This window comes from Haematobia irritans, chromosome 2 (assembly GCF_050003625.1).
Source record: "Haematobia irritans isolate KBUSLIRL chromosome 2, ASM5000362v1, whole genome shotgun sequence".
Classification (NCBI taxonomy): Eukaryota; Metazoa; Arthropoda; class Insecta; order Diptera; family Muscidae; genus Haematobia; species Haematobia irritans.
The window spans coordinates 189,070,352-189,096,818 of NC_134398.1; the positions used below are offsets into that span (position 1 = coordinate 189,070,352).

The 26,467-nt window shown below is 32.5% G+C and overlaps 1 protein-coding gene across 1 annotated transcript in view; it reads left to right on the plus strand.

The window, feature by feature from the left end:
• Positions 1-5,665: 5,665 nt before the first annotated feature.
• The window catches only part of Itgbn (Integrin betanu subunit), a 37,437-nt gene continuing 16,635 nt past the window's right edge, over positions 5,666-26,467 (plus strand). Inside the window, exons 1-3 of the mRNA XM_075297050.1 lie at positions 5,666-5,939; positions 6,124-6,200; positions 14,314-14,503. Coding sequence (XP_075153165.1) covers positions 5,870-5,939; positions 6,124-6,200; positions 14,314-14,503 — 337 coding nt within the window. The 5' untranslated portion in view covers positions 5,666-5,869. The remainder of the gene's footprint in view (positions 5,940-6,123; positions 6,201-14,313; positions 14,504-26,467) is intronic.

Below are 26,467 nucleotides of genomic sequence, written 5' to 3' on the forward strand. Positions count from 1 at the left end.
GTAGGTAGTGTTAGTTTATGACCTTTAACACCCATGCAAACATTGGCTCATATCGGTCGATAATTATATATAGCCCCTATATAAACCGACCCCCAGATTTGACCTCCAAAGGCTCTTGGAGGAGCAAAACTCATCCAATCTGGTTGAAATTTGGTACGTGGTGTTAGTATATGGTCTGCATCAATCATGCAAAAATTGGTCCATAATTATATATAGTCCCCATATAAACCAATCCCCAGATTTGACCTCCGGAGCCTCTTGGAGAAGCAAACTTCATCCGATCCGGTTGAAATTGGGTACGTGGATTTAGTATATGGTCCCTAACAACCACGCAGAAGTGTATCCATATCGGTCCCCATATAAACCGATACCCAGATTTGACCTCCGGACCCTATTGGAGGGGTATATAGCCCCCATATAAACCGATCCCCAGATTTGAACTCCGGAGTAGAGGTGTGCACGTGAGTAATATTTTACTCACGCTCACGCACACTCACGACGGAGAAATCTTATTCACTCACACTCACGCACGATATTTTTTGGTAGGACTCACGTTTTATGTTCGTACGCGGAATTATTTTCGTGAGTGTGTTTTTCCGAAATTGGTTACTCACGCACACTCACGAAGATATTATTTTCGTGACTCACTCTCACGCACGACATTTGGTTGGTTAATCACGCTCACTCACGCCGTTGCCGTCAGCGTGAATCACGACTCACGCGTGAGTCACGAAAATTTTCGTGAATCACGACAATTTCGTGTCACGTGCACACCTCTACTCTGGAGCCTATAGGAGGAGCAAAATTCAATCGATCCGGTTGAAATTTGGTACCTAGTGTTAGTTTATGACCTTTAACACCCATGCAGAAATTGGTCCATATCGGTCGATAATTATATATACCATATGACTTCCGAAGGCTATTTGAGGAGCAAAATTCGTCCAATCTGGTTGAAATTTGGTACGTGTTGTTAGTATATGGTCTGCATCGATCATGCAAAAATTGTTCCATAATTATATATAGTCCCCATATAAACCGATCCCCCATTTTGACCTGCGGAACCACTTGGAGGAGTAAATTTCATCTGATCTGGTTGAAATTTGCAACGTGGTCTAAGTATTTTGTCTTTAAAAACCATGCAAAAATTCGTCCATATAGGTCCAACTGTATGTTATATAGCCCGCATAAAAACCGATCCACAGATTTGATCTCCGGAGCCTCTTGGAGGAGTAAATTTCATCCGATCCGGCTGAAATTAGGTACGTGGTCTAAGTATTTATTCTTTAAAAACCATGCCAAAATTGGTCCATATCGGCCTAAAGTTATATATAGCCCCCAGATGAACCTATCCCCAATCACGCAAAAATTGGTCCATATCGGTTCGTAATTGTATATAACCCCCTTATAAAGCGAACCCCATACTTCAATTCGGCTCTCTAATTACCGCACAAAACTTCATATCCGTTGGTAATTTGTTGTACACTTTCCTATATACCATATACCGGGGCAAGAACTGAATTATATACGTATTTAATTTGTTTTTTTATACCCTCCACCATAGGATGGGGGTATATTAACTTTGTCATTTCGTTTGTAACACATCGAAATATTGCTCTAAGACCCCATAAAGTATATATTAGAGGTCTACATCGAATAACTTTTCACTACATGTATGCAATTCGCTGTCGAATATAGTACATACACTGTCTTTCTCTCAGAGCGCAAGTAGTGAAGAGAAGAGAACACTTGCTTGTCAAATACCACCAATTACTTATCCGAAACAATATGTGTTCCGAAAAAAAGGAACAATAAAAATGTAAGTACTTGAGAAAAAGTACAACATGGATTCTCTTCACTTCACGTGGTACCACAAGTATTTCTCAGTTATGTACGAAGCAAAACTTTCCATTATTATTAATCATAGATATGTATGTATGTCACATATTTCATATATTTATGTATGTCACACACTTACCTTAACGTTTGCCGTTCTTTACACCAAACCAAAACATATATTATGGAGAGTAACTGTTTTTTTGTATTTCTGAAACTGCACGTGGTACATGGAGTACTCTATGAAGTTTTGTTCTCGCAACATACTCGACGTGATCACTCTGAGTACACTTCAATAAGAGAGAAAGAAGAATATGTGTTTGTTGGTAGTGAAGACATCAGAGTAGCAACAAGAAGTTACTCGTGGCTTTTGGTGTTCATCAAAATGTGTACCAATAGTTTTGCGACTCTCTCAAATAGATGTACTCATGTAGCAGGTACACGTGTACTCTGCATTTACAAATGGAATTGTGCAGACCTCTAGTATATATTCTGGATCGTGGTGAAATTCTGAGTCGATCTGAGCATGTCCGTCCGTCCGTCCAAGTAGTTGTTATTGATGTAGGTCGGATGGTATTGCAAATGGGCCATATCGGTCCACTTTTACGTATAGCCCCCATATAAACGGACCCCCAAATTTGGCTTGCGAATCCTCTAAGAGAAGCAAATTTCATCCGATCCGGCTGAAATTTGGTACATGATGTTAGTATATGGTCTCTAACAAACATGCAAAAATTGGTCCACATCGGTCCATAATTATATATAGCCCCCATATAAACCGATCCCCAGATTTGAATTGCAGAGCCTCTAAGAGAAGCAAATTTCGTCCGATCCGCCTGAAATTTGGTACATGGTGTCAGCATATGATCTCTAACAACCATGCGAAAATTGGTCTACAACGGTCCATAATTATATATAGCCTCCATATAAACCGATCCCCCGATTTGGCTTGCGGAGCCTCTAAGAGAAGCAAATTTCATCCGATCCGGCTAAAATTTGGTACATGGTGTTAGTATATGGTCTCTAATGACCATGCATAAATTGGTTCACATCGGTCCATAATTGTATATAGCCCCATATAAACCGATCACCAGATTTGACCTCCGGAGCCTCTTGGAAGACCAAAATTCATCTGATTCAGTTGAAACCGATCCCCAGATTTGACCTTCGGAGCCCCTTGGAAGAGCAAAATTTGTGCGATTCGGTTGTAATTTGGTACGTGATGTTAGTATATGGTATCCGATTCGGTTGTAATTTGGTACGTGATGTTATTATATGGGCTCTATATAAATATAGACTGGTTCATACCAGTCCATATTTATATAGAGCCCCCATATATGACCTCCGGTGCCTTTTGGAGAAGCAAAATTCATCCGATCTGGTTGAAATTTGGTACGTTGTGGTAGTATATAATATTTAACAACCATGCCAAAAGTGGTCCATATCAGTCCATAATCATATATAGCCCCCATATAAACCGATCCCGAGATTTGGTTTTGGAACCTCTTGGAGGAGCAACTTTCATCCGAGTCAGTTGAAATTTGGTACATTGTGCTAGTATATGGCCGTTAACAACTATGCCTACACGCAAAAAAATAATTCTTTCCTCCCAAACGAAATTTTAGACAAACAAAGTTCGTTTCTCATTTGCTTTTCGCTGTAAGGAAGTGTATTTGGAAGAAAAGTATATACTTTTTGTGATAAACGTTTATTCTTTTCCAGGATGTAAAAACAATTTCATAAAGACAAACTCAAAAAACATTGTTTTCTTGCTAATTGCATTTTCCCTCACATCTTTCTCACATCCACGAGGTATTTTAGTTCTTAACACCTTTTCCTGTAATACCAACAATGTAGAAGAAATTATACGATTTTATAAATTTTTAAAATTTTTTTACCTTTCGCCTGGACGGAGAATCAAACCGCGGACCATGCACCTGTTATGGTCATCAATAGATAAATATCCATATAAGTTATATTTATATAGCATAGCTTGCGGCGCCCACGAACCGAATAAACAAAGTTTATTTAACAGGAACAAACATTTAGTTTGGCACCGTGGATCAGTGGTTGCTATGTCCGACTTGCATGCCAAAGGTCGTGGGTTCGATCCCTGCTTCGACCGACGTTTTTTTTTACATATATTCCAGATATGTTCGGAAGATTCCGAAACAATGTTCAACATTACATTGTAGTATATTAAATTTTGAACTGTAAAATGTGCCTTATTAAAGACCTAAAGTCAGAAAAGAACAGTGTTTGATATAAACGAAATAGACTGTGTTGTTGTTTCAAAAGTAACTTTTTTTATTGAAAAAATAAAAATTTTGTAACAAAAGAATTTTTTTGGTGATAAAAGTTTAAAATTTTCGAAGCAATTCAAAAAACTCTAACAAAAGAAAAACGTTTTCGGTACACGTTTTCCAAACGTTTTTTTTTTCTTTGCGTGTAACTAGGTCCATATCGGTCTATAGTTATATATAGCCCTCAGATAAATCGATCCCCAATCACATAAAAATTGGTCCATATCAAGTTCATAATTGTATATAGCCCCCATATAAGCGACCCCCATTTTTCAATTCAGGGTCTCTACATACCGTGCAAAAGTTCATATAGATTCGTAATTATTTGTAGACTTACCTATACATACCTTTTTTGTCTACTATATACCACGTATGGACTAACTCACAACTTAGAAAACGATGTTAAGAAGTTTGAAGATACCACAACCCAAGTAATTCGATTGTGGATGACAGTTTTTCGTAGAAGTTTCTACTCAATCCATGGTGGAGGGTACATAAGATTCGGCCTGGCCCAACTTACGGCCGTATATACTTGTTTTAATGTAATATATACCACGTATGGACTAACTTACAATTTGGAGGACGATGTTAAGAAATTTTAAGATGACAAGGTCATCCGCAAGTATTACCACATCCCAAGTAATTTGATTATGGATGACAGTTTTTAGTAGAAGTTTCTACTCAATCCATGGTGGAGGATACATAAGATTCGGCCTAGCCGAACTTACGGCTGTATATACTTGTTTTTTATTAATTTTATTTCATATTTTAAAATGACATTATGTACATTTTGTACATACTTTAGATTTTTTGCATTAAAATAAACATAGAACCCACCTTAATATATCGTTAAGACGTTTCTACCATCAATTTGGCCAAGATTTGTCGACTTTCTACAGCAAATGGCGTCATCTGAAAAATCGTAAAATTCAGAGCAAAAATCGTCATTTTCACTTTTTGGCCATAAAAAATCATCAAAAAAACGATAAATCGTCACTACTATCAACACTGACCATAGGACCACATTTTTCAAATAAAAATTATTAGATGCAGAAAATATTTTGTTGTATAGTTTAACATTATGCAAATCATGGGATGAATTTACGATTTCATACGATACCAAATATATGTCCGTTAAATTCAAATAAGTGTTAAATATGATTGGATTTGTCTTCGTTTGCTTGCTTGGTTTTACCGCCAAAACAACAAATAAATGCGACTGATTTATAACCCTCAGGATGGAGGAACAAAAACTGGAAACGCTCACAAGAAACCCCCTCCGAATTTGAATGCAAACCCACCTATCACCTATCGAACCACTACGGCTACGTTCCACCACCCTCCTTGTGATCCAGATAATTTCATTACTAATTTCTCTGTTTGTTTATCAAACTTTTTCTATCGGTTTTTGTTTTTGTTTTTTTTTTTGATAAGCAAAAGTTGCGATAGAACTACAAACCCACTCACGCAAAATAGCAAAAAGAATAATTAACAATTTTTCTAACCAGACCAGCGGAGAGTTGAGAGTCAATCGTTAGTAGTGCTGGGTGAATGCTAACGTAAACATGGCCAATAGAAGACCGAATGTTTTCAAATAGAAACGCTAAGCGACCCTCCGCTGACGCCGCCGCGATCGTTTTTCCCTTTGTTTTTGGAACTTCCTAAGAGAAGATACATTTTAGTATTATTTTATTTTTTAAATCTTATAAAAATCAATTCGTACCCGAGTGAACATGAGTGAATTATATAAATTTTTAGTTATTGGCATAATTTGTTTAAATCTTAGTGCTACGATATGTGCAGGTGTGGTTAAAATTTGAATGATCAAAGAAGAAAAATCAAAGACCAGAAGCAAATATCTATTAAACAAAAAAATTATGCAAAAATTTAAATTTTGGAATTGTTAACGGCCATTTAAGAATAAACTCGAATTTTAATGTGTTATTCGTTTGTTTGTGTTTTTTTTTCACTGTGTCCAAAAATCTAGATAATCCCTGCATCTTTGAGGATACCTGTGAACGTTGTTTGAGCGCCGATATTTCTTGCGCCTGGTGTACAGATAAGGTGAAGAGATTTTTTTATTTGTGTGAATTATATGCCTGGCAGTATGATAAGTTGAGATGGAGAAGTAACAAAAAAAAATTATTAAAAATTGGAAAATAATTATAAAAAAGGTGCCGAAACGGACTACTAATTATACCTCCACTTTTGATTTTAATACCGATGGGAAAAGGTCTTTGACTTATTGATAAACAAGTGAAGTGAACAAGGTACACGCAGAGAAGAAACATGATTGTCAAAATCATATTCGAAGAGCAAAATAATATGATAGGAGCTATTTTTGCGGCGACCATGTAACATTTTAACCTGCAACCATGTTGGCTCAGTGAACATGGTTCTAAGAAAAATATAATTGTCCTCATCTAAAATGTTATTATATTGATAAAAAGAATTTTGTTTGAATGAAAAGACAATGGTCACGATTTAAAATGTTATGGTATTCATTAAAAATGTTTTTCTCCTAGTTAAAAGAACATGGTCACAACCTAAAATGTTTTGATCTTTATGAAAAAACTTTTTTCATCGTCGAAAAAAGGACGCATCTTGAGAAAAGAAAACACAGAATTAAATTTATTTGTTTGTTTTTATTTATTTATAAACTAATTCATTGTTTATTTGTATTTATAATGCCGTTCAAGCAAACATCATATATTTTTACATACTCTTTTTTTCAATTTCAACAATAAGTAATTATTCCATATTTACATCGTGCCCATCAAATGTACAAACGCAGACAACATGTAACTGGAAATAAAAATAAATGATACCATATAACAAAATGCAGAACAAAAACAAAACAGGTACATTTTTTCAATTACACTTTCTTTTTTGTCTTCACATAAAACCACGTGCCACTTCTGAATAAATAAATTAACACAAAAAAGTAAATCCGTATTCTCCGCCCATTCCAAGAAACAATCAACACACGACTGACGCGCAAAATGAAAATCGTGTGTACCTGATCAATGTTTTTATAAAATTCTTTTCGCTGCAAAAAAGTAAAGAAAAATTAAATGGTCACGAAAAAATGTAAATGGTCTTTATGGCCATGTAATGGTTCTAGACATGTCTATACTTAAACTGTAAAAATACTTTTTTCCCTGTAAAAAAGTAAGAAAATTGAATGGTCAGGTACATGATTTTCCCGACTATTTAATGGTCTCAAATTCTATCATTTAAATGATAGAACATGTTTGCGGTATTTGATAACCATTCAAATGCTTATTGCCACCATACATTTTTCTCCGCTCGAAAACTATTTTTACAAAGACAAAATACATGGTTTTCGCGACAATTACATGCCCTAGAGGAGCCACCGTGGTGCAATGGTTAGCATGCCCGCCTTGCATACACAAGGTCGTGGGTTCGATTCCTGCTACGACCGAACACCAAAAAGTTTTTCAGCGGTGGATTATCCCACCTCAGTAATGCTGGTGACATTTCTGAGGGTTTCAAAGCTTCTCTAAGTGGTTTCACTGCAATGTGGAACGCCGTTCGGGCCCGGCTATAAAAGGGAGGTCCCTTGTCATTGAGCTTAACATGGAATCGGGCAGCACTCAGTGATAAGAGAGAAGTTCACCACTGTGGAATCACAATGGACTGAATAGTCTAAGTGAGCCTGATACATCGGGCTGCCACATAACCTAACCTAACCTAACCTACATGCCCTAGATAAGCATTAAATGGATGCGGCAGCCATGCCCAAACATGGGTTTTCTGTGGGTGTAGAATTCTACCAAAAATTGTAGATTGTTTACTGTTTGGTAGATTGGTAGAATTCCTGATGATTTAGTAGATTTTGCAAAACATTCCTCTTCAACTAAAAGGTACTTCACAATTTTTTTTTTTTATTTTTCTATAGAAATAAAATTTTGACAAAATTTTCTATAGAAATAAAATTTTGAAAAAATTTTCTATAGGAATAAAATAAAGACAAATTTTTTTATAAAAATTAAATGTTAACAACATTTTCTATAGAGATAAAATTTTGACAAAATGTTCTATAGAAATAAAAGTTTGAGAAAATGTTCTATAGAAATAAAATTTTTACAAAATGTTCTATAGAAATAAAATTTTGACAAAATTTTCTATAGCAATAAAATAAAGACAAAATTTTCTATATAAATAAAATGTTAACAACATTTTCTATAGAGATACAATTTTGACAAATGTTCTATAGAAATAAAATTTTGACAAAATTTTTTATAGAAATAACAATTTTTTTGTAGAAATAAAATTTTGACAAATTTTTTTATACAAAAAAAAATTTGACAAAAATTTTTATAGAAATAAAATTTTGACAATTTTTTTTTTTTAGAAATAAAATAAAGACAACGTTTTCTTTAGAAAAAATTTGTCAAATAAAATAAAATTTTGACAAAATGTTCTATAGAAATAAAATTTTAACAAAATGTTCTATAGAAATAAAATTTTGAAAAAATTTTTTATAGAAATATAATTTTGACAAAATTTTTTATAGAAATAAAATTTGACAAATTTTTTTATAGAAATAAAATTTTGACAAAAAATTTTATAGAAATAAAATTTTGACAAAATTTTTTATAGAAATAAAATTTTGACAAAATTTTTTATAGAAATAAAATAAAGACAACGTTTTCTTTAAAAAAAGACAAAATTTTCTATAGAAAAAAAATGACAAAATTTTCTATAGAAAAAAAATTGCAAAATTTTCTATAGAAATAAAATTTTGACAAAATTTTCTATAGAAATAAAATTTGACAAATTTTTTTACAGAAATAAAATTTTGGCAAACATTTTTTTATAGAAATAAAATTTTGACAAAAATTTTTATAGAAATAAAATTTTGACAAAATTTATTTCTTTATTTATTTCTTTATTTCTGTGTCTACGGAATAAAATCCTTACAGACTGGCAATACAAATTTTCTTAATCCTAATAAAAGTATATAATATTAATATTAAACTATTAAATTATTCAACAAATTTTTAAACATTACTCTTGACATTTTTTATAGAAATAAAATAAAGACAACGTTTTCTTTTGAAAAAAATGACAAAATTTTCTATAAAAAAAAATTTACAAAATTTTCTACAGAAATAAAATTTTGACAAAATGTTCTATAGAAATAAAATTTTGACAAAATGTTCTATAGAACTAAAATAAAGACAAATTTTTTTATAAAAATTAAGTGTTAACAACATTTTCTATAGAGATAAAATTTTGACAAAATGTTCTAAAGAAATAAAAGTTTGACAAAATATTCTATAGAAATACAATTTTTACAAAATGTTCTATAGAAATAAAATTTTGACAAAATTTTCTATAGCAATAAAATAAAGACAAAATTTTCTATAGAAATAAAATGTTAACAACATTTTCTATAGAGATACAATTTTGACAAAATGTTCTATAAAAATAAAATTTTGACAAAGTGTTCTATAGAAATAAAATTTTGACAAAATTTTTTATTTTTTGACAAAGTGTTCTATAGAAATAAAATTTTGACAAAATTTTTTATAGAAATAAAATTTTGACAAAGTGTTCTATAGAAAGAATAAACATAAAATAGTTCAACAACACTCAAAAATATTTTTATAAAATAAAATTTTTACAAAATTTTTTATAGAAATAAAATGTTGACAACTTTTTTATAGAAATAAAATTTTGACAATTTTTTTTTATTCAAAACAAAAATTGACAACAATTTTTATAGAAATAAAATTTTGACAATTTTTTTTAGAAATAAAATGAAGACAACGTTTTCTTTAGAAAAAAATTTGTCAAATAAAATAAAATTTTGACAAAATGTTCTATAGAAATAAAATTTTAACAAAATGTTCTATAGAAATAAAATTTTGACAAAATTTTTTATAGAAATATAATTTTGACAAAATTTTTTATAGAAATAAAAATAAAAAAAATGTTTTTATAGAAATAAAATTTTGACAAAAAATTTTATAGAAATAAAATTTTGACAAAATTTTTTATAGAAATAAAATTTTGACAAAATTTTTTATAGAAATAAAATTTTGACAAAATTTTTTATAGAAATAAAATTTTGACAAAAAATTTTATAGAAATAACATTTTGACAAAAAATTTTATAGAAATAAAATTTTGACAAATTTTTTTATAGAAAGAAAATTTGACAATGTTTTTATAGAAATAAAATTTTGAAAAAATTTTTTTTTTTATAGAAATAAAATTTTATTGTTGTTTTTGATCTGAGCTTAAAGCCATGCATTGACTAAACTACAAGTGTAGCTTAACCAACAGAGGTAAAGTATGCTTGTCAAATTTATTTGGGCAAATCCCTATAGACTGCAAGATGGTTGGATGTACAGCTGCTTCAGAATTACCACATTCCTCATCAGCATCCTCTACTTGCAGCAAAACTATCAACCAATTATCAGAATAAATTCGGGTAATTCACTCAACCCAAAGTGTAATACACTTGAACCTTCCGAAAAAGGGTTTAATAGTCTATAGGGCTTTGCCCAAATAAATTTGACAAGCATACTTTTCCTCTGTTGGTTAAGCTACACTTGTAGTTTAGTCAATGCATGGCTTTAAGCTGAGATCAAAAACAACAATAACGATTGAAGAGAAGCCAACAATAACAAACAAAACGAATGAAATAAAATTTTGACAAAAATTTTTATAGAAATAAAATTTGGACAAAATTTTTTATAGAAATAAAATTTTGACAAAATTTTTTATAGAAATAAAATAAAGACAACGTTTTCTTTAGAAAAAAAAATTGACAAATTTTTTTATGGAAATAAAATAAAAACAACGTTTTTTTTAGAAAAAAAACTTGACAAAATTTTTTATAGAAATAAAATGTTGACAAATTTTTCTATAGAAAAAAATTGACAAAATTTTCTATAGAAAAAAAAAATTTTGACAAAATTTTCTATAGAAATAAAATTTTGACAAAATTTTCTATAGAAATAAAATTTTGACAAAATGGTCTACAGAAAAAAAAATTTTTTTGACAAAATATTCTTATAAATAAAATTTTGTCATAATCTTCTATAGAAATAAAAGTTTGACGAAGTTTTCTATATAAATAAAATGTTGACAGTTTTTTTTTATAAAAAAACTTTGATAAACTTTTCTATTTCTTCATTTTGACAAAATATTTTTTATAGAAATAAAATTTTGACGAAAATTTCTATAAAAATGCAAGTTTGACAAAAATGTTTAAGAAATAAAATTTTGCAAAACAAGGATGTTTTGTTTGGTAGTTTAGTTTTTTGGTTAAATGGTTAAATTTTCTTTAAAATTACTTTTGATTATTTTTGAATCGAGTGGCAACCGTGGAAGTGAAGCGAACAACATCATTGAATGAGCTTGCGATCGGTCAGTGTTGCCAATATTGTTTTAGTCGGAACGCTTTCAAAAAAAAAAAACAAACAAACAAAACAAAAATCCCTAAATTATTAAATTCAATTTGCTTTCGAAAATTAGCAATAAAGTTTTGAAAACTTTATAAAAAAATATTAAAAATTTATTAATTACTTTGTGGCATTTAAATTCAAGGAACAACCAAACTACCGCAATGTGCAGTGTCTTCCCTGGACCCAAACTCATATAATCTCTACTTTGAAAATGATTTGTCTTTGTCATGCGAGTTTCAATATAAGTACTGGATACCCAAACCGTGACGCCCTAAAAGCAACACTGCCATCAACTGTTTAAAAGCAATCACAGAAATTAAGTGAAACCTTCAATTTTTAATGCATGAAGCACTCTTTACCACTTTTAATTTCATGTTATTCGATAAATTAATCACAATAAATAGCTATTGAGAATCGAGGAAACGTCTCTTTATAAAAATTCAATCTGGCAACACCGATGCGATTTGAACTGATGAGATGTTCTGGATAGAACACAAGTGCAACTATGTTCTGATTCAGAGAATAAAGCTGACCCACTTTTGTCGGAGGCGGTTGACACTAAATTTTAGCCTCCGGCGGAGACAGCGGCTTAACTAAGCCGATATAAAGATGTTTATTCGGCGGCGGACAATTATCCATTATAAAATTAATTTGAAAAATTCCGTACAGGATGTGGCCTACAATCTCTGCAGAATTGCCTACTGTCTCAATCGCTCTCCTTCAACCGGTCGTTTGTCAATATGAGGTCGTGCAGTCTTTTACCTTTATCTTTAGTGGAAAAAACAAAGACATCACCCATCGCAGTCTGAAGTACCACAAAGAAACTCTTTGGACCAGCGGCTTGTCAATACGAAGTCATGGAGTTAGTGGAAATCGTTCTCAGGGCATCTAGAATTTAGAAATCGAGTAAACTTAATAAATCACTGTGATACTTTTGCCCAGCATATTTTTAATTCCAGAGTACGCTGTTGGACATCATCTTTCAGAATTTATTGACAGTTAAACTCTTTGCGTTTTGCAAATTCGTAAACCAAAATATAGGGGATATAGTCAAATCCGAAATGGAATCACGGTTGCGCCGACAGGGTTTCTATGCCCAAAATATCGTGAGATCTTGACGTAGATATGCACTCATATTCCATTTCGTACTTAATACTAGGTGGTTAGGTAAGGTTGAAAAGTGGTTTCAGATTGCCTTGTCTCATGAGGGATTACATACACGGCTTGTTGGGTTCTCTAACTTCTTTGTGCCCTTCTTTTCCAGGACCGAATAATGAATTCCCAAATTTATTTCCTGTCCCTGTTTCCAAGCTAGGCTAAGTTCCAATTCACCAATATGAATAAATCTTTGCCTACAAAAGGCAGGGCAGTGACATAGGTAGTGCTCATGCAGGGGAGTGACATAAGCAAAGTCTCATCATGCTCAAAACACGCCCTACGTACACCTTCCTCTGCAGCTCCTATTCGGTAAAGATGCGCTTCCAAATTTCGATGCCCGGTTATTATTCCCACCGCCCTCCTGACTTTCGTCATACTCTCCTTGAGTAGTTCTCACCAATATGAATAAATATTTGCCTACAAAACGCAAGGCAGTGACATAGGTAGTGCTCATGCAGGGGAGTGACATAAGCAAAGTCCCATCATTCTCAAAACACGTCCTACGTACACCTTCCTCTGCAGCTCCTGTTCGGTAAAGTTGCGCTTCCAAATCTCGTTGCCCGGTTATTATTCCCACCGCCCTCCTGACTTTCGTCATACTCTCCTTGAGTAGTTCTCCAGATTTTTCTTTTCTGCATTGCCCCATAGTATTTTCGACCTTCCGACCGTTGCATTCGTCCTAGCTCTTATCGCCTGGGAAACATTTTTTTGTTTTCCCGTCTGTTTTCTTGGAGTAATTTCATAGCCGTTTGTAAACGCTTTAACCAAAAATTAAAATTAGTTATTATAGTTAAAAATCAAAGAATTTAAGGATTTCAATAAATTTCAAAGATTATCCTAACGACAATAATTTATCAACTCAGGATTTCAACCGGGATCATGTAGATTATTAATTAAATTTCCATCCAATGTCTATCACAAATTGAATGATTGATTAAGCAAGCCCACATCGCCATCTTAAAGTGAGAGCTATAAAAACTAAAAAGTCAATCTCACTACAATACACCTGCATGGTCAATACCCTTGAATTTCCAACGACCTAAACTTAGCAAAAAAAAAAAAAAAAAAACAAAATAAAAAAGTCTTCTACTTAGCCGTTGGCATCTCTAAATAGGGTCCATCATTCAAATTTGTTTTCGCTTAATCTCTCCCGCTGACTTCAGACGTCGAATGATAATTTATAATTGTTGTCAGCAAATGTATGTGGAATTTCGTGTTGGAATCATTACGTATGCATATTTCACTGCCAAAAATATGCTAATGATAAAATGGTGGCGCCAAATTATCAGATATTCTGTTTAATGAGTTGACAGCTTTAGCACGTCTATCGTTGAATGTTCATTGGTATCAACAAAACAAAAATATTTTTGCATCCCAGTAATACAAAGATCGTGTATCATTCACAAACATTCTGAATGTATCATTCACAATAGCTATTACAATAAATCGTCATGTATAATTAGTGACAGCGTCTACGACTGGATCGATAACTACTTTCTCTGACTTATCATACTGCCTGCCACATTAAATGTACACCTCTATTCATTACCATCGATTTCTCCATGCCATAAACAGCTTTATGATTTACGTTATCGTTGCCTTAATCGAGCTCAACTTTTGGAACATGGCTGTCGTGCTGAGTATATCTATGAAAATGAACCTGAATTCCATACCCTTGCTGATTCACCACTGAAGGATTATGATTTGAGCAATAATAGAACAGTACAAGTTCAGCCACAACGCGTCTATTTGAAATTGGTCAAATGTAAGTAAATGAAACGTAGCATATAATTGATAATTGCGTAGTGTTTTAGCTGCAAAAATGAGAGTAACGGCATATTAGAATAATTTTTGATAACACTGAAGGTTGCACAGGGTTGCCAATGCTACAAAGAAAAATTGTCAATTAAATTGTATAAGAACTTAGGGACTGAATTTGATGGAACATATCGGTTTAAATGTTACGATGTTTCCGATATTACAATAAATTTTTAAACCCTCCACAATAGGATGGGGGGTATATTAACTTTGTCATTCCGTTTGTAACACATCGAAATATTGCCCTAAGGCCCCATAAAGTATATATATTCTGGGTCGTGGTGAAATTCTTAGTCGATCTGAGCATGTCCGTCCGTCCGTCCGTCTGTTGAAATCACGCTGACTTCCGAACGAAACAAGCTATGGACTTGAAACTTGGCACAAGTAGTTGTTATTGATGTAGGTCGGATGGTATTGAAAATGGGCCATATCGGTCCACTTTTACGTATAGCCCCCATATAAACGGACCCCCAAATTTGGCTTGCGAGGCCTCTAAGAGAAGCAAATTTCATCCGATCCGGCTAAAATTTGGTACATGGTGTCAGTATATGGTCTCTAACAACCATGCAAAAATTGGTCCATAATTATATATAGCCCCCATAAAAACCGATCCCCCGATTTGGCTTGCGGAGCCTCTAAGAAAAGCAAATTTCATCCGATCCGGCTGAAATTTGGTACATGGTGTTAGTATATGGTCTCCAACAACCGTGCAAAAATTGGTCCATATCGGTGCATAATTATATATAGGCGCCATTTAAACCAATCACCAGATTTGACCTCCGGAGCCGCTTGGAAGACCAAAATTTATCTGATTCAGTTGAAATTTGGTACGTGGTGTTAATATATGGCCTCAAACACCCATGCAAAAATTGGTCGAAATCGGTCAATAATTATATATAGGCCCCATATAAACCGACTCCAGATTTGACCTCCGGTGCCTTTTGGAGAAGCAAAATTCATTCGATCAGGTTGAAATTTGGTACGTGGTGGTAGTATATGATGTTTAACAACCATGTGAGTTGAAATTTTTGGATGACAGTCTTTCGTAGAAGTTTCTACGCAATTCATGGTGGAGGATACATAAGATTCGGCCTGGCCGAACTTACGGCCGTATATACTTGTTATACCCTGCGCCACACTGTGGAACAGGGTATTATAAGTTAGTGCATATGTTTGTAACACCCAGAAGGAGGCGAGATAGACACATGGTATCTTTGGCAATAATGCTCAGGGTGGACCCCTGAGTCGATATAACCATGTCCGTCTGTCCGTCTGTCTGTGAACACATTTTTGTGATCAAAGTCTAGGTCGCAATTTAAGTTCAATCGCCTTCAAATTTGGTACATGTTCCGAATTTGGGTCAGAATAGAACCCTATTGATTTTGGAAGAAATCGGTTCAGATTTAGATATAGCTCCCATATATATCTTTCGCCCGATATGCACTAATATGGACCCAGCAGCCAGAGTTTTATACCGATTTGCTTGAAATTTTGTACAAACATAACACTTAGTCGTATAGTCGAGTGTGCTTAATTTGATTGAAATCGGTTTAGATTTAGATATAGCTCCCATATATATCTTTCGCCCGATATGGACTAATATGGTCCTAAAAGCCAGAGTTTTGGCCTAATTTGGTTGAAATTTTGCACAGGGAGTAGATTTAGCATTGTTGCTATGCGTGCCAAATTTGGTTGAAATCGATACAGATTTAGATATAGCTCCCATATATATCTTTCGCCCGATATGCACTTATATGGACCCAGAAGCCAGAGTTTTATCCCGATTAGCTTGAAATTTTGCACAAGGAGTACAATTGGTAGTATAGTTATGTGCGCCAAATTTGATTGAAATCGGTTCAGATTTACATATATCTCCCATATATAGCTTTCGCTCGGTTTACACTCATATGACCACAGAGGCAAATTTTTTGCTCCGATTTAGTTGAAATTTTTCACAGGGAGTAGAATTAGCATTGTAGCTATGCGTGCCAAATTTGGTTGAAATCGGTTCAGATTTAGATATATCTCCCATATATAGCTTTCGACCGATTTACAGTCATATGACCACAGAGGCCAGTTTTTCACTCCGATTTAGTTGAAATTTTGCACAGGGAGTAGAATTAGCATTGCGTGCCAAATTTGGTTGACATCGGTTCAGATTTAGATATAGCTCCTATATATATGTTTTTCTGATTTCGACAAAAATGTTCAAAATACCAACATTTTCCTTGTTAAATCGCCTCTGCTTAGTCGAAAAGTTGTAAAAATGACTCTAATTTTCCTGAACTTCTAATGCATATATATCGAGCGATAAATCATAAATAAACTTTTGCGAAGTTTCCTTAAAATTGCTTCAGATTTAAATGTTTCCCATTTTTTTTTTTACTAAAATTGTGTTCCACCCTAGTGCATTAGCCAAATTAAATTTTGAGTCTATAGATTTTGTAAAGTCTATCAAATTCTGTTCAAATCGAGTGATATTTAAATATATGTATTTGGGACAAACCTTTATATATAGCACCCAACACATTTGACGGATGTGATATGGTATCGAAAATTTAGATCTACAAAGTGGTGCAGGGTATAATATAGTCGGCCCCGCCCGACTTTAGACTTTCCTTACTTGTTTTGTTTAGTTTCTAGGGGGAATCGTAAATTGCTCCGAACAAAATTTTATGAAAATATTTTCTTCCATATGATTCGAGACCGAAATTCTGTAGATTTATACAGTGGATAATTTTAATCGAGGGAATCGGTCTACATGCGGACTATATGAAAATAAACTTCACACCTAATGATAAAATAAAATTTGGGTGAAAATTGCAGATTCTGTAGACCCAAGAAATCGAGGGATCGGTCTCTATGAGGACAAATATGTGGAAAAATATTATCGCCAAAGCCAAAGATTTCATGTTTTTAGAATACGAATGCGAATAGCATATGCTATTCGAATGCGAATAGCATTTCTCCGATATGAAGTTTTTTTCCTTGTCCAAAAATCGATAAACGTTTTATGTCCTTATAATTAGGTGATTTGACTTTACATGAAAGAAATTTTTGTTTTGCTAAGGTCAACTTGACTTTTATAATTTTGACAACTTCTTCAAAATTAATGAAATCGTCTTTAAACCTGCTGTTAGGTTAGAAAAAACTTACGAATCCCAGGTTAAGGGACCATTTGGTCCATACTATAATATTAATGCCAAATAATCATATAATAATCATAATATTCATGCCAAATATATGACAAAACGATCTAGATTACCTCAACAAGGATTCTCAGCCCAGTTATTGTCAAATATACGTACAACATCAGAGGCTTCCATATTGGTCCACATCGGTCCATAATTATATATAGCCCCCATATAAACCGATCCCCAGATTTGGCTTGTGGAGCCTCTAAGAGAAGCATATTTCATCCGATCCGGCTGAAATTTGGTGCATGGTGTTGGTAGATGGTCTCTAACAATCATGCAAAAATTGGTCCACATCGGTCCATAATTATATATGGACCCCATATAAACCGATCTCCAGATTTGGCTTGCGAAGCCTCAAAGAGAAGCAAATTGCATCCGATCCGGTTGAAATTTGGTACATGGTATTGGTATATGGTCTCTAACAACTGTGCAAAAATTGGTCCACATCGGTTCATAATTATATATAGCGCCCATATAAACCGATCCCCAGATTTGGGTTGCGGAGCCTCAAAGGGAAGCAAATTTCATCCGATCCGCCTGAAATTTGGTACATGATATTGTTATATGGTCTCTAATAACCATGCAAAAATTGGTCCACATCGGTTCATAATTATATATAGCCCCCATATATGCCGATCCCCAGATTTGGCTTGCGAAGTTTCCAAGAGAAGCAAATTTCATCCATTCCGGTTGTAATTTTGAACATGGTGTTAGTATGTGATCTTTAACAACCGTGCCAGAATTGGTCCATACCGGTCCATAATTATATATAGCCCCCATATAAAACGTTCTCCAGATTTGACCTCCGGAGCCTCTTGGAGGAGTAAAATTCATCCGATCCGGTTCAAATTAGGAACGTGGTGTTAGTATATGGTCGCTAACAATCATACAACAATTGGTCCAATCACTCAAAAATTGGTCCATATGGGTTCATAATCATGGTTGCCACTAGAGCCAAAAATAATCTACCAAAATTTTATTTATATAGAAAATTTTGTCAAAATTTTATTTCTATAGAAAATTTTGTTAAAATTTTATTTCTAGAGAAAATTTTGTTAAAATTTTATTCGGTTCATAATAAAATTTTCATCATTGTCAAAATTTTATTTCTATAGAAAATTTTGTTCAAATTTTATTCGGTTCATAATCATGGTTGCCACTCGAGCCAAAAATAATCTACCAAGATTTTATTTCTATAGAATATTTTGACAAAAGTCTATTTCTATAGAAAATTTTGTTAAAATTTTATTTCTGTAGAAATTTTTATCAAAATTTTCTTTCTATAGAAAATTTTGTCAAAATTTTTATTTCTATAGAAAATTTTATTTCTATAGAAAATTTTGTTAAAATTTTATTTCTGTAGAAAATTTTGTCAAAATTTTATGTCTACTTTGTCAAACTGATTTATATACGTATTGGATCGATCTTTTTTGATTTAATATATACCACGTATGGACTTACATACAATTTAGAAGATGGTGTTTGGAGGTTTTAAGATATGTTGCCATCGACAAGCGTTACCGCAACTTAAGTAATTCGATTGTGGATGACAGTCTTTCGTAGAAGTTTCTACGTAATCCATGGTGGAGGGTACATAAGATTCGGCCTGGCCGAACTTACGGCCGTATATACTTGTTTCTTCTTCATATCGGGCCGTTTTGCCGCGATTTCGACCTTCAAACGCTCCAATAACGCCATATAATAGTCACTGTTGATGGTTTTTCCCTTCTCAAAATAATCGATAAAAATTATTTCATGCGCATCCCAAAAAACAGAGGCCATTACTTTGCCAGTGAACTTTTGAGTCTTTCCACGCTTCGGAGACGGTTCACCGGTCGCTGTCCACTCAGCCGACTGTCGATTGGACTCAGGAGTGTAGTGATGGAGCCATGTTTTATCCATTGTCACATATCGACGGAAAAACTCGGGTGTATTACGAGTTAACAGCTGCAAACCCCGCTCAGAATAATCAACACGTTGTTGTTTTTGGTCAAATGTGAACTCGCGCGGCACCCATTTTGCACAGAGCTTCCGCATATCCAAATATTGATGAATGATATGACCAACACGTTCCTTTGATATCTTTAAGGCCTCTGCTATCTCGATCAACTTCATTTTACGGTCATTAAATATCATTTTGTGGATTTTTTTATGTTTTCGTCGGTAACCATCTCTTTCGGGCGTCCACTGCGTTCAACGTCCTCCGTACTCATTTCACCAGGCTTGAATTTTGCATACCAATTGTTGATTTCCCTGGGGCAGAGTCCGGAAAATCATTATCAAGCAAAGTTTTTGCTTCCATCGTATTTTTTCCCTTCAGAAAACAGTATTTTATCAAAACACGAAATTCCTTTTTTTTCCATTTTTTTCACAATAACAAAAGTTGCTTCACAAAAGACGCTCTATCTCACAAACTAATTGACTTACAGACGTCAAATTTTGACACGAATCATTTGAAGGTAAAAAAATAATATGCATTTAGTACTAGCGACGCCATCTATGTGTCAGACCGGGGACTTATCAGCCGACCAGTTACTTAGTAATCTAGTTTACCCGCTAAAATCGAAAATAAATCTATAAAATCAGAATACAATTTCAAGGTTTTTTGGCTAAATCTATTATAACTTGGTGGGGAATGATCCAAAGAAGCAATTGAATAAGTTTATATTCTTTAAAAAGAATTATTAAAGAAAATTAACCATCGAAAAATGGCTGTTTTAGCGCGATAATACGAATTTTATACCGGCCTTAAACGAGATATGCCGTGTATTTTTTTTGTTGGCAACCCTGCCAGCCCTTCTTTCGCAAAGTGTTCTCTCAAACTACGAGTATAACTTAATCGCTCCTCCACTATAATAGAGATAAGATAACAATTTTTCAAAAGTTATCTAATGACATAGTTATGTAGTTTTTTTCAAGCTACCTTGTGTAGTATGTTGGTAGACTGTTATTGTTTATCTTCTGTTAGCATTTATTTACGGTAGGTTCTTATTATTTTGCAGGGGCAACAGGAAAACCAAGTGTTTGGAGTTTGTTTTCTTTTTCGATCATACATATTTCCCTGCTCCCATTTGCAACAACATCATCATCATCGCTACTGTGTTTATCTTTCGTTGTTATTTCGTCTCGTCATTATATTTTGGTAAAGGGGTATCATGGTATTTATGTCACCCACTAATTTGACATTTGTTGCTTTGTTTACCATTGTGATTAAGTAGGACATGATTTTGACACCTTTCGTGTTGTTGTCACATTTATTGCTCTCAGATATGAAATGGCAACGAGAAAGAGTGTGTGTGTATGGGATAGAGAGAGAGTGAGAGAGTAGATGTAAATATTATTAGATGTTATTAAATGCTGGAAAATCATCAAGACTACCTATTTATAAATATGAATCAACCAATTTATTAATTTCCCGTAAAGTAAACAACGCATGGGATTGTTATTTCATGAATAATTTGAAATTTAGGGTTCTTTTTAATTACTGAGAGGAACACACTTACGGCATGCACCTACCAAATAATAATATGCGCAAACAACAAAACAAACATTTTTACAATTATCGCATTTAAAATTTTAATTAAATAAAAAAAAAATATATATTTCCTATAAAAATATATTTGAAAAATTTTTTTCGAATATTTTCAGTTTTATTACATGGACTGAAATCTAAAGAAAAAAAAATCCAGCTATAATTATGAATATCAATTAAATGTTTAAATCAAACCAATTAAAAAATGAATTGAAATAAATCAAGTTTTTTATAAAGAATATTTTTATACCCACCACCATAGAATGGTGACGGGGGTATAATAAGTTTGTCATTCCGTTTGTAACACATCGAAATATCGATTTCCGACTATATAAAGTATATATATTTTTGATCAGTGAGAAATTCTAAGACGATATAAGCATGTCTGTCCGTCTGTCTGTTGTAATCACGCTACACTCTTCAATAATGGAGCTATTGTCCTGAAATTTGGCACAGAATCGTCTTTTGTCTGCACACAGGCCAAGTTCTAAGATGGGCTATATTGGTCCAGGTTTTGATATAGCTCCCGTAGTTTTTACCCAATATGCTTGAAATTGGAAATCTAGAGGTATTCTAGGACCATAAAAAGATGTGCCAAAAATGGTCAGTATCGGACCATGATTTGTATAGCCCCCATATAGACCGATCTCCCGATTTTATTTTTTGGGCTTCTAGAATCCGTAGTTTTTACCCAATATGCTTGAAATTGGAAATCTAGAAGTATTCTAAGACCATAAAAAGGTGTGCCAAAAATGGTCAGTATCGGACCATGTTTTGATATAGCCCCCATATAGACCGATCTCCCGATTTTATTTCTTGGGCTTCTAGAATCCGTAGTTTTTATCCAATATGCCTGAAATTGGAAATCTAGAGGTATTCTAGGACCATAAAGAGGTGTGCCGAAAATTGTGATTATCGGACTATGTTTTGATATAGCACCCATATAGACCGATCTCCCCATATTATTTCTTGGGCTTCTAGAATCCGTAGTTTTTACCCAATATGCTTGAAATTGGAAATCTAGAAGTATTCTAAGACCATAAAAAGGTGTGCCAAAAATGGTCAGTATCGGACCATGTTTTGTATAGCCCCCATATAGACCGATCTCCCGATTTTATTTTTTGGGCTTCTAGAATCTGTAGTTTTTACCCAATATGCTTGAAATTGGAAATCTAGAAGTATTCTATGACCATTAAGAGGTGATTGGTGATTATCGAACCATGTTTTGATATAGCCCCCATATAGACCGATCTCTCGATTTTATTTCTTGGGCTTCTACACACAAAAAATTATCACCAAATTTTTTTCAATTAAACATTTAACTGAATTTGGAAACGGATTCAATTAATATGTTAATTGATTCAATTAATTATTTAATCAAATCCGAATAAAAACCAATTAAAAAAATGATTGATATTTGTTACGTTTCCAATTAAAATATTAATTGATTCAATCAATTTGTTAATCAATTCGGAAATAATTTTCAATTACAAACGTGATTGAAAAATTTTCCGTTTCCAATTACACATGTGATTGATCCAATCACCTTTGTGATTGAAATTGAATAATTTTGAGCAATGGAAAGAGCGAAAAGAGAACAAGAGAATGGGTATTTATAAAAAAATGTGTAATGGAGAGATCAGTCTGTGGAAGTAACTCGTAACGAACGGTTGGGTTTTTGTTTTTCGCGTGAATTGAAAAACATGATTGGCGACATTCTGTCTGCTGCATTCAAAATGTGTGCATAAATATTTTCAACGCAACAACAAATCATAGCAAAGGGTTGAAATAAATAAAGTGTGCAACAACAAATGGTCACGTGGTAAACGTTTGAAAAAATATATGAGAGAACGCGAGAACGCATTAGAAATTACCTGTGTTTGTGTTTTGTGGTATTGTAAAAATGGAAAACAATCTACGTTTATTGAAGGTAAGACATTGTGAAATGTGAATACCGTTTTCTATTGAAGCCTGTTTACATTAACAAACTAAAATAATAATATATTTTTTATTCATATATTTTAGTGAGCAATTTTATTTCGTGAAATTGGTCAATCAATCAACTCCATCATTTTATCAAATATATAAGAATATACGAATATGTTAGCAATCAAAAGATGGGTACTATATTGATCTTTTAAAATTATAATTTTTTCACTCCTAGTTTTCTTAAAACCAAGAGCGGTATGGGTTTGTTGGGTCTTGAAGTTGCGAAGTAGCGTTGGCATTAAATTGTATTTTTGTTTTACCTGCCTTTTTCAGTTTGAACCCAAGTAGAGAGCAGTATATCTGATATATAAACTAATGAGCTGAATTATGTAATGGTAAAAAAGTTCTTTCTTTTGAATTTAAAAATATGAAAAATATCCGAAAATAATAAAAAAAATATGTATTTTCATTTATATTTTTTTCTATTTCCAGAATTTGCAAAGTATCATAAACATAATACCAAATATTTCATTGTTTTGCCATTATTTTTGTCTTTGATTGGTTCAAGTTTTAATAGACGATTTCAATGTGTGGAAATTTTGGAAAGGAATTGTACTAAAATTAATTAATTATTACCGAGCTCCTTAATACACCTTTTTATGCTACAAGACTACAACTGCAAAAGAAGATTATAAATCTGCAACCTGGAACTAAGAATTTAACTTGATATTCTATGCAGGTAAGTTTTAGCAAAATTAACTTTTAATTGAACAAAATTAAATTCGAATTATACTGTTTACTTTCAGAAAAACTAATTTAGCTTACAGGCTGCTGATTTATTGGAAATCTAGGCGCATTTACATATTAGAAGGAACATGCTGACATGGTTATTATGATAAGGAAGATAATGATTTATATAGTCTATTTTTTTCACCCTATAGTTGTTATTGATAGTAATTGTATGTGTAAGTTATGTTAGAACAAAACACACATGACAAGAACCAAATTTATTTGTCTATTGCATAATTCAAAAAATAATAAAATATTAAATATATTTTATAAGGAACACATATTTTCTTTTATTTCAAATAAAACTAAATATGATTTTGGGGGCGCAATATATAAATTTTTTGATTGAAATTTATAGCCAATTTCAATTAATTATTTAATTGAATGAATCAAATAGTTGATTGATTTTTGTCGCGAAATTGATTAAAATTTTAATTGATTCAATTAAAACTGTGATTGAATTTTATGTTAAAAATCAATCACGTTTTTAATTGATTCAATCACACAATTAATTGATTCCGTTACAAAAGTCAATTAAATTTTTAATTGAAAATCGTGTTGGTTTTCAATCAAAATGGGTGATTGATACTATCATTTTCGTGATTGAAGACATTTCAATTAAAAAAATGATTGAATCCGCGATTTTCGTGATTGAAATCAAAAAAAATTTTTTTGTGTGTAGAATCCGTAGTTTTTATCCAATATGCCTGAAATTGGAAATCTAGAGGTATTCTAGGACCATAAAGAGGTGTGCCGAAAATTGTGATTATCGGACTATGTTTTGATATAGCACCCACACACAAAAAATTATCACCAAATTTTTTTCAATTAAACATTTAACTGAATTTGGAAACGGATTCAATTAATATGTTAATTGATTCAATTAATTATTTAATCAAATCCGAATAAAAACCAATTAAAAAAATGATTGATATTTGTTACGTTTCCAATTAAAATATTAATTGATTCAATCAATTTGTTAATCAATTCGGAAATAATTTTCAATTACAAACGTGATTGAAAAATTTTCCGTTTCCAATTACACATGTGATTGATCCAATCACCTTTGTGATTGAAATTGAATAATTTTGAGCAATGGAAAGAGCGAAAAGAGAACAAGAGAATGGGTATTTATAAAAAAATGTGTGATGGAGAGATCAGTCTGTGGAAGTAACTCGTAACGAACGGTTGGGTTTTTGTTTTTCGCGTAAATTGAAAAACATGATTGGCGACATTCTGTCTGCTGCATTCAAAATGTGTGCATAAATATTTTCAATGCAACAACAAATCATAGCAAAGGGTTGAAATAAATAAAGTGTGCAACAACAAATGGTCACGTGGTAAACGTTTGAAAAAATATATGAGAGAACGAATTAGAAATTACCTGTGTTTGTGTTTTGTGGTATTGTAAAAATGGAAAACAATCTACGTTTATTGAAGGTAAGACATTGTGAAATGTGAATACCGTTTTCTATTGAAGCCTGTTTACATTAAACAAACTAAAATAATATATATTTTTATTCATTTATTTTAGTGAGCAATTTTATTTCGTGAAATTGGTCAACCAATCAACTCCATCATTTTATCAAATATATAAAATATAAGAATATGTTAGCAATCAAAAGGTGGGTACCATATTGATCTTTTAAAATTATAATTTTTTCACTCCTAGTTTTCTTAAAACCAAGAGCGGTATGGGTTTGTTGGGTTTTGTTGTTGTTGGGTCTTGAAGTTGCGAAGTAGCGTTGGCATTAGATTGAATTTTTGTTTTACCTGCCTTTTTCAGTTTGAACCCAAGTAGATAGCAGTATATCTGATATATAAACTAATGAGCTGAATTATGTAATGGTAAAAAAGTTCTTTCTTTTGAATTTAAAAATATGAAAAATATCCGAAAATAATAAAAAAATATGTATTTTCCATTTATATTTTTTTCTATTTCCAGAATTTGCAAAGTATCATAAACATAATACCAAATATTTCATTGTTTTGCCATTATTTTTGTCTTTGATTGGTTCAAGTTTTAATAGACGATCTCAATGTGTGGAAATTTTGGAAAGGAATTGTACTAAAATTAATTAATTATTACCGAGCTCCTTAATACACCTTTTTATGCTAGAAGACTACAACTGCAAAAGAAGATTATAAATCTGCAATCTGGAACTAAGAATTTAACTTGATATTCTATGCAGGTAAGTTTTAGCAAAATTAACTTTTAATTGAACAAAATTAAATTCGAATTATACTGTTTACTTTCAGAAAAACTAATTTAGCTTACAGGCTGCTGATTTATTGGAAATCTAGGCGCATTTACATATTAGAAGGAACATGCTGACATGGTTATTATGATAAGGAAGATAATGATTTATATAGTCTATTTTTTCACCCTATAGTTGTTATTGATAGTAATTGTATTGTAAGTTATGTTAGAACAAAACACAAATGACAAGAACCAAATTTATTT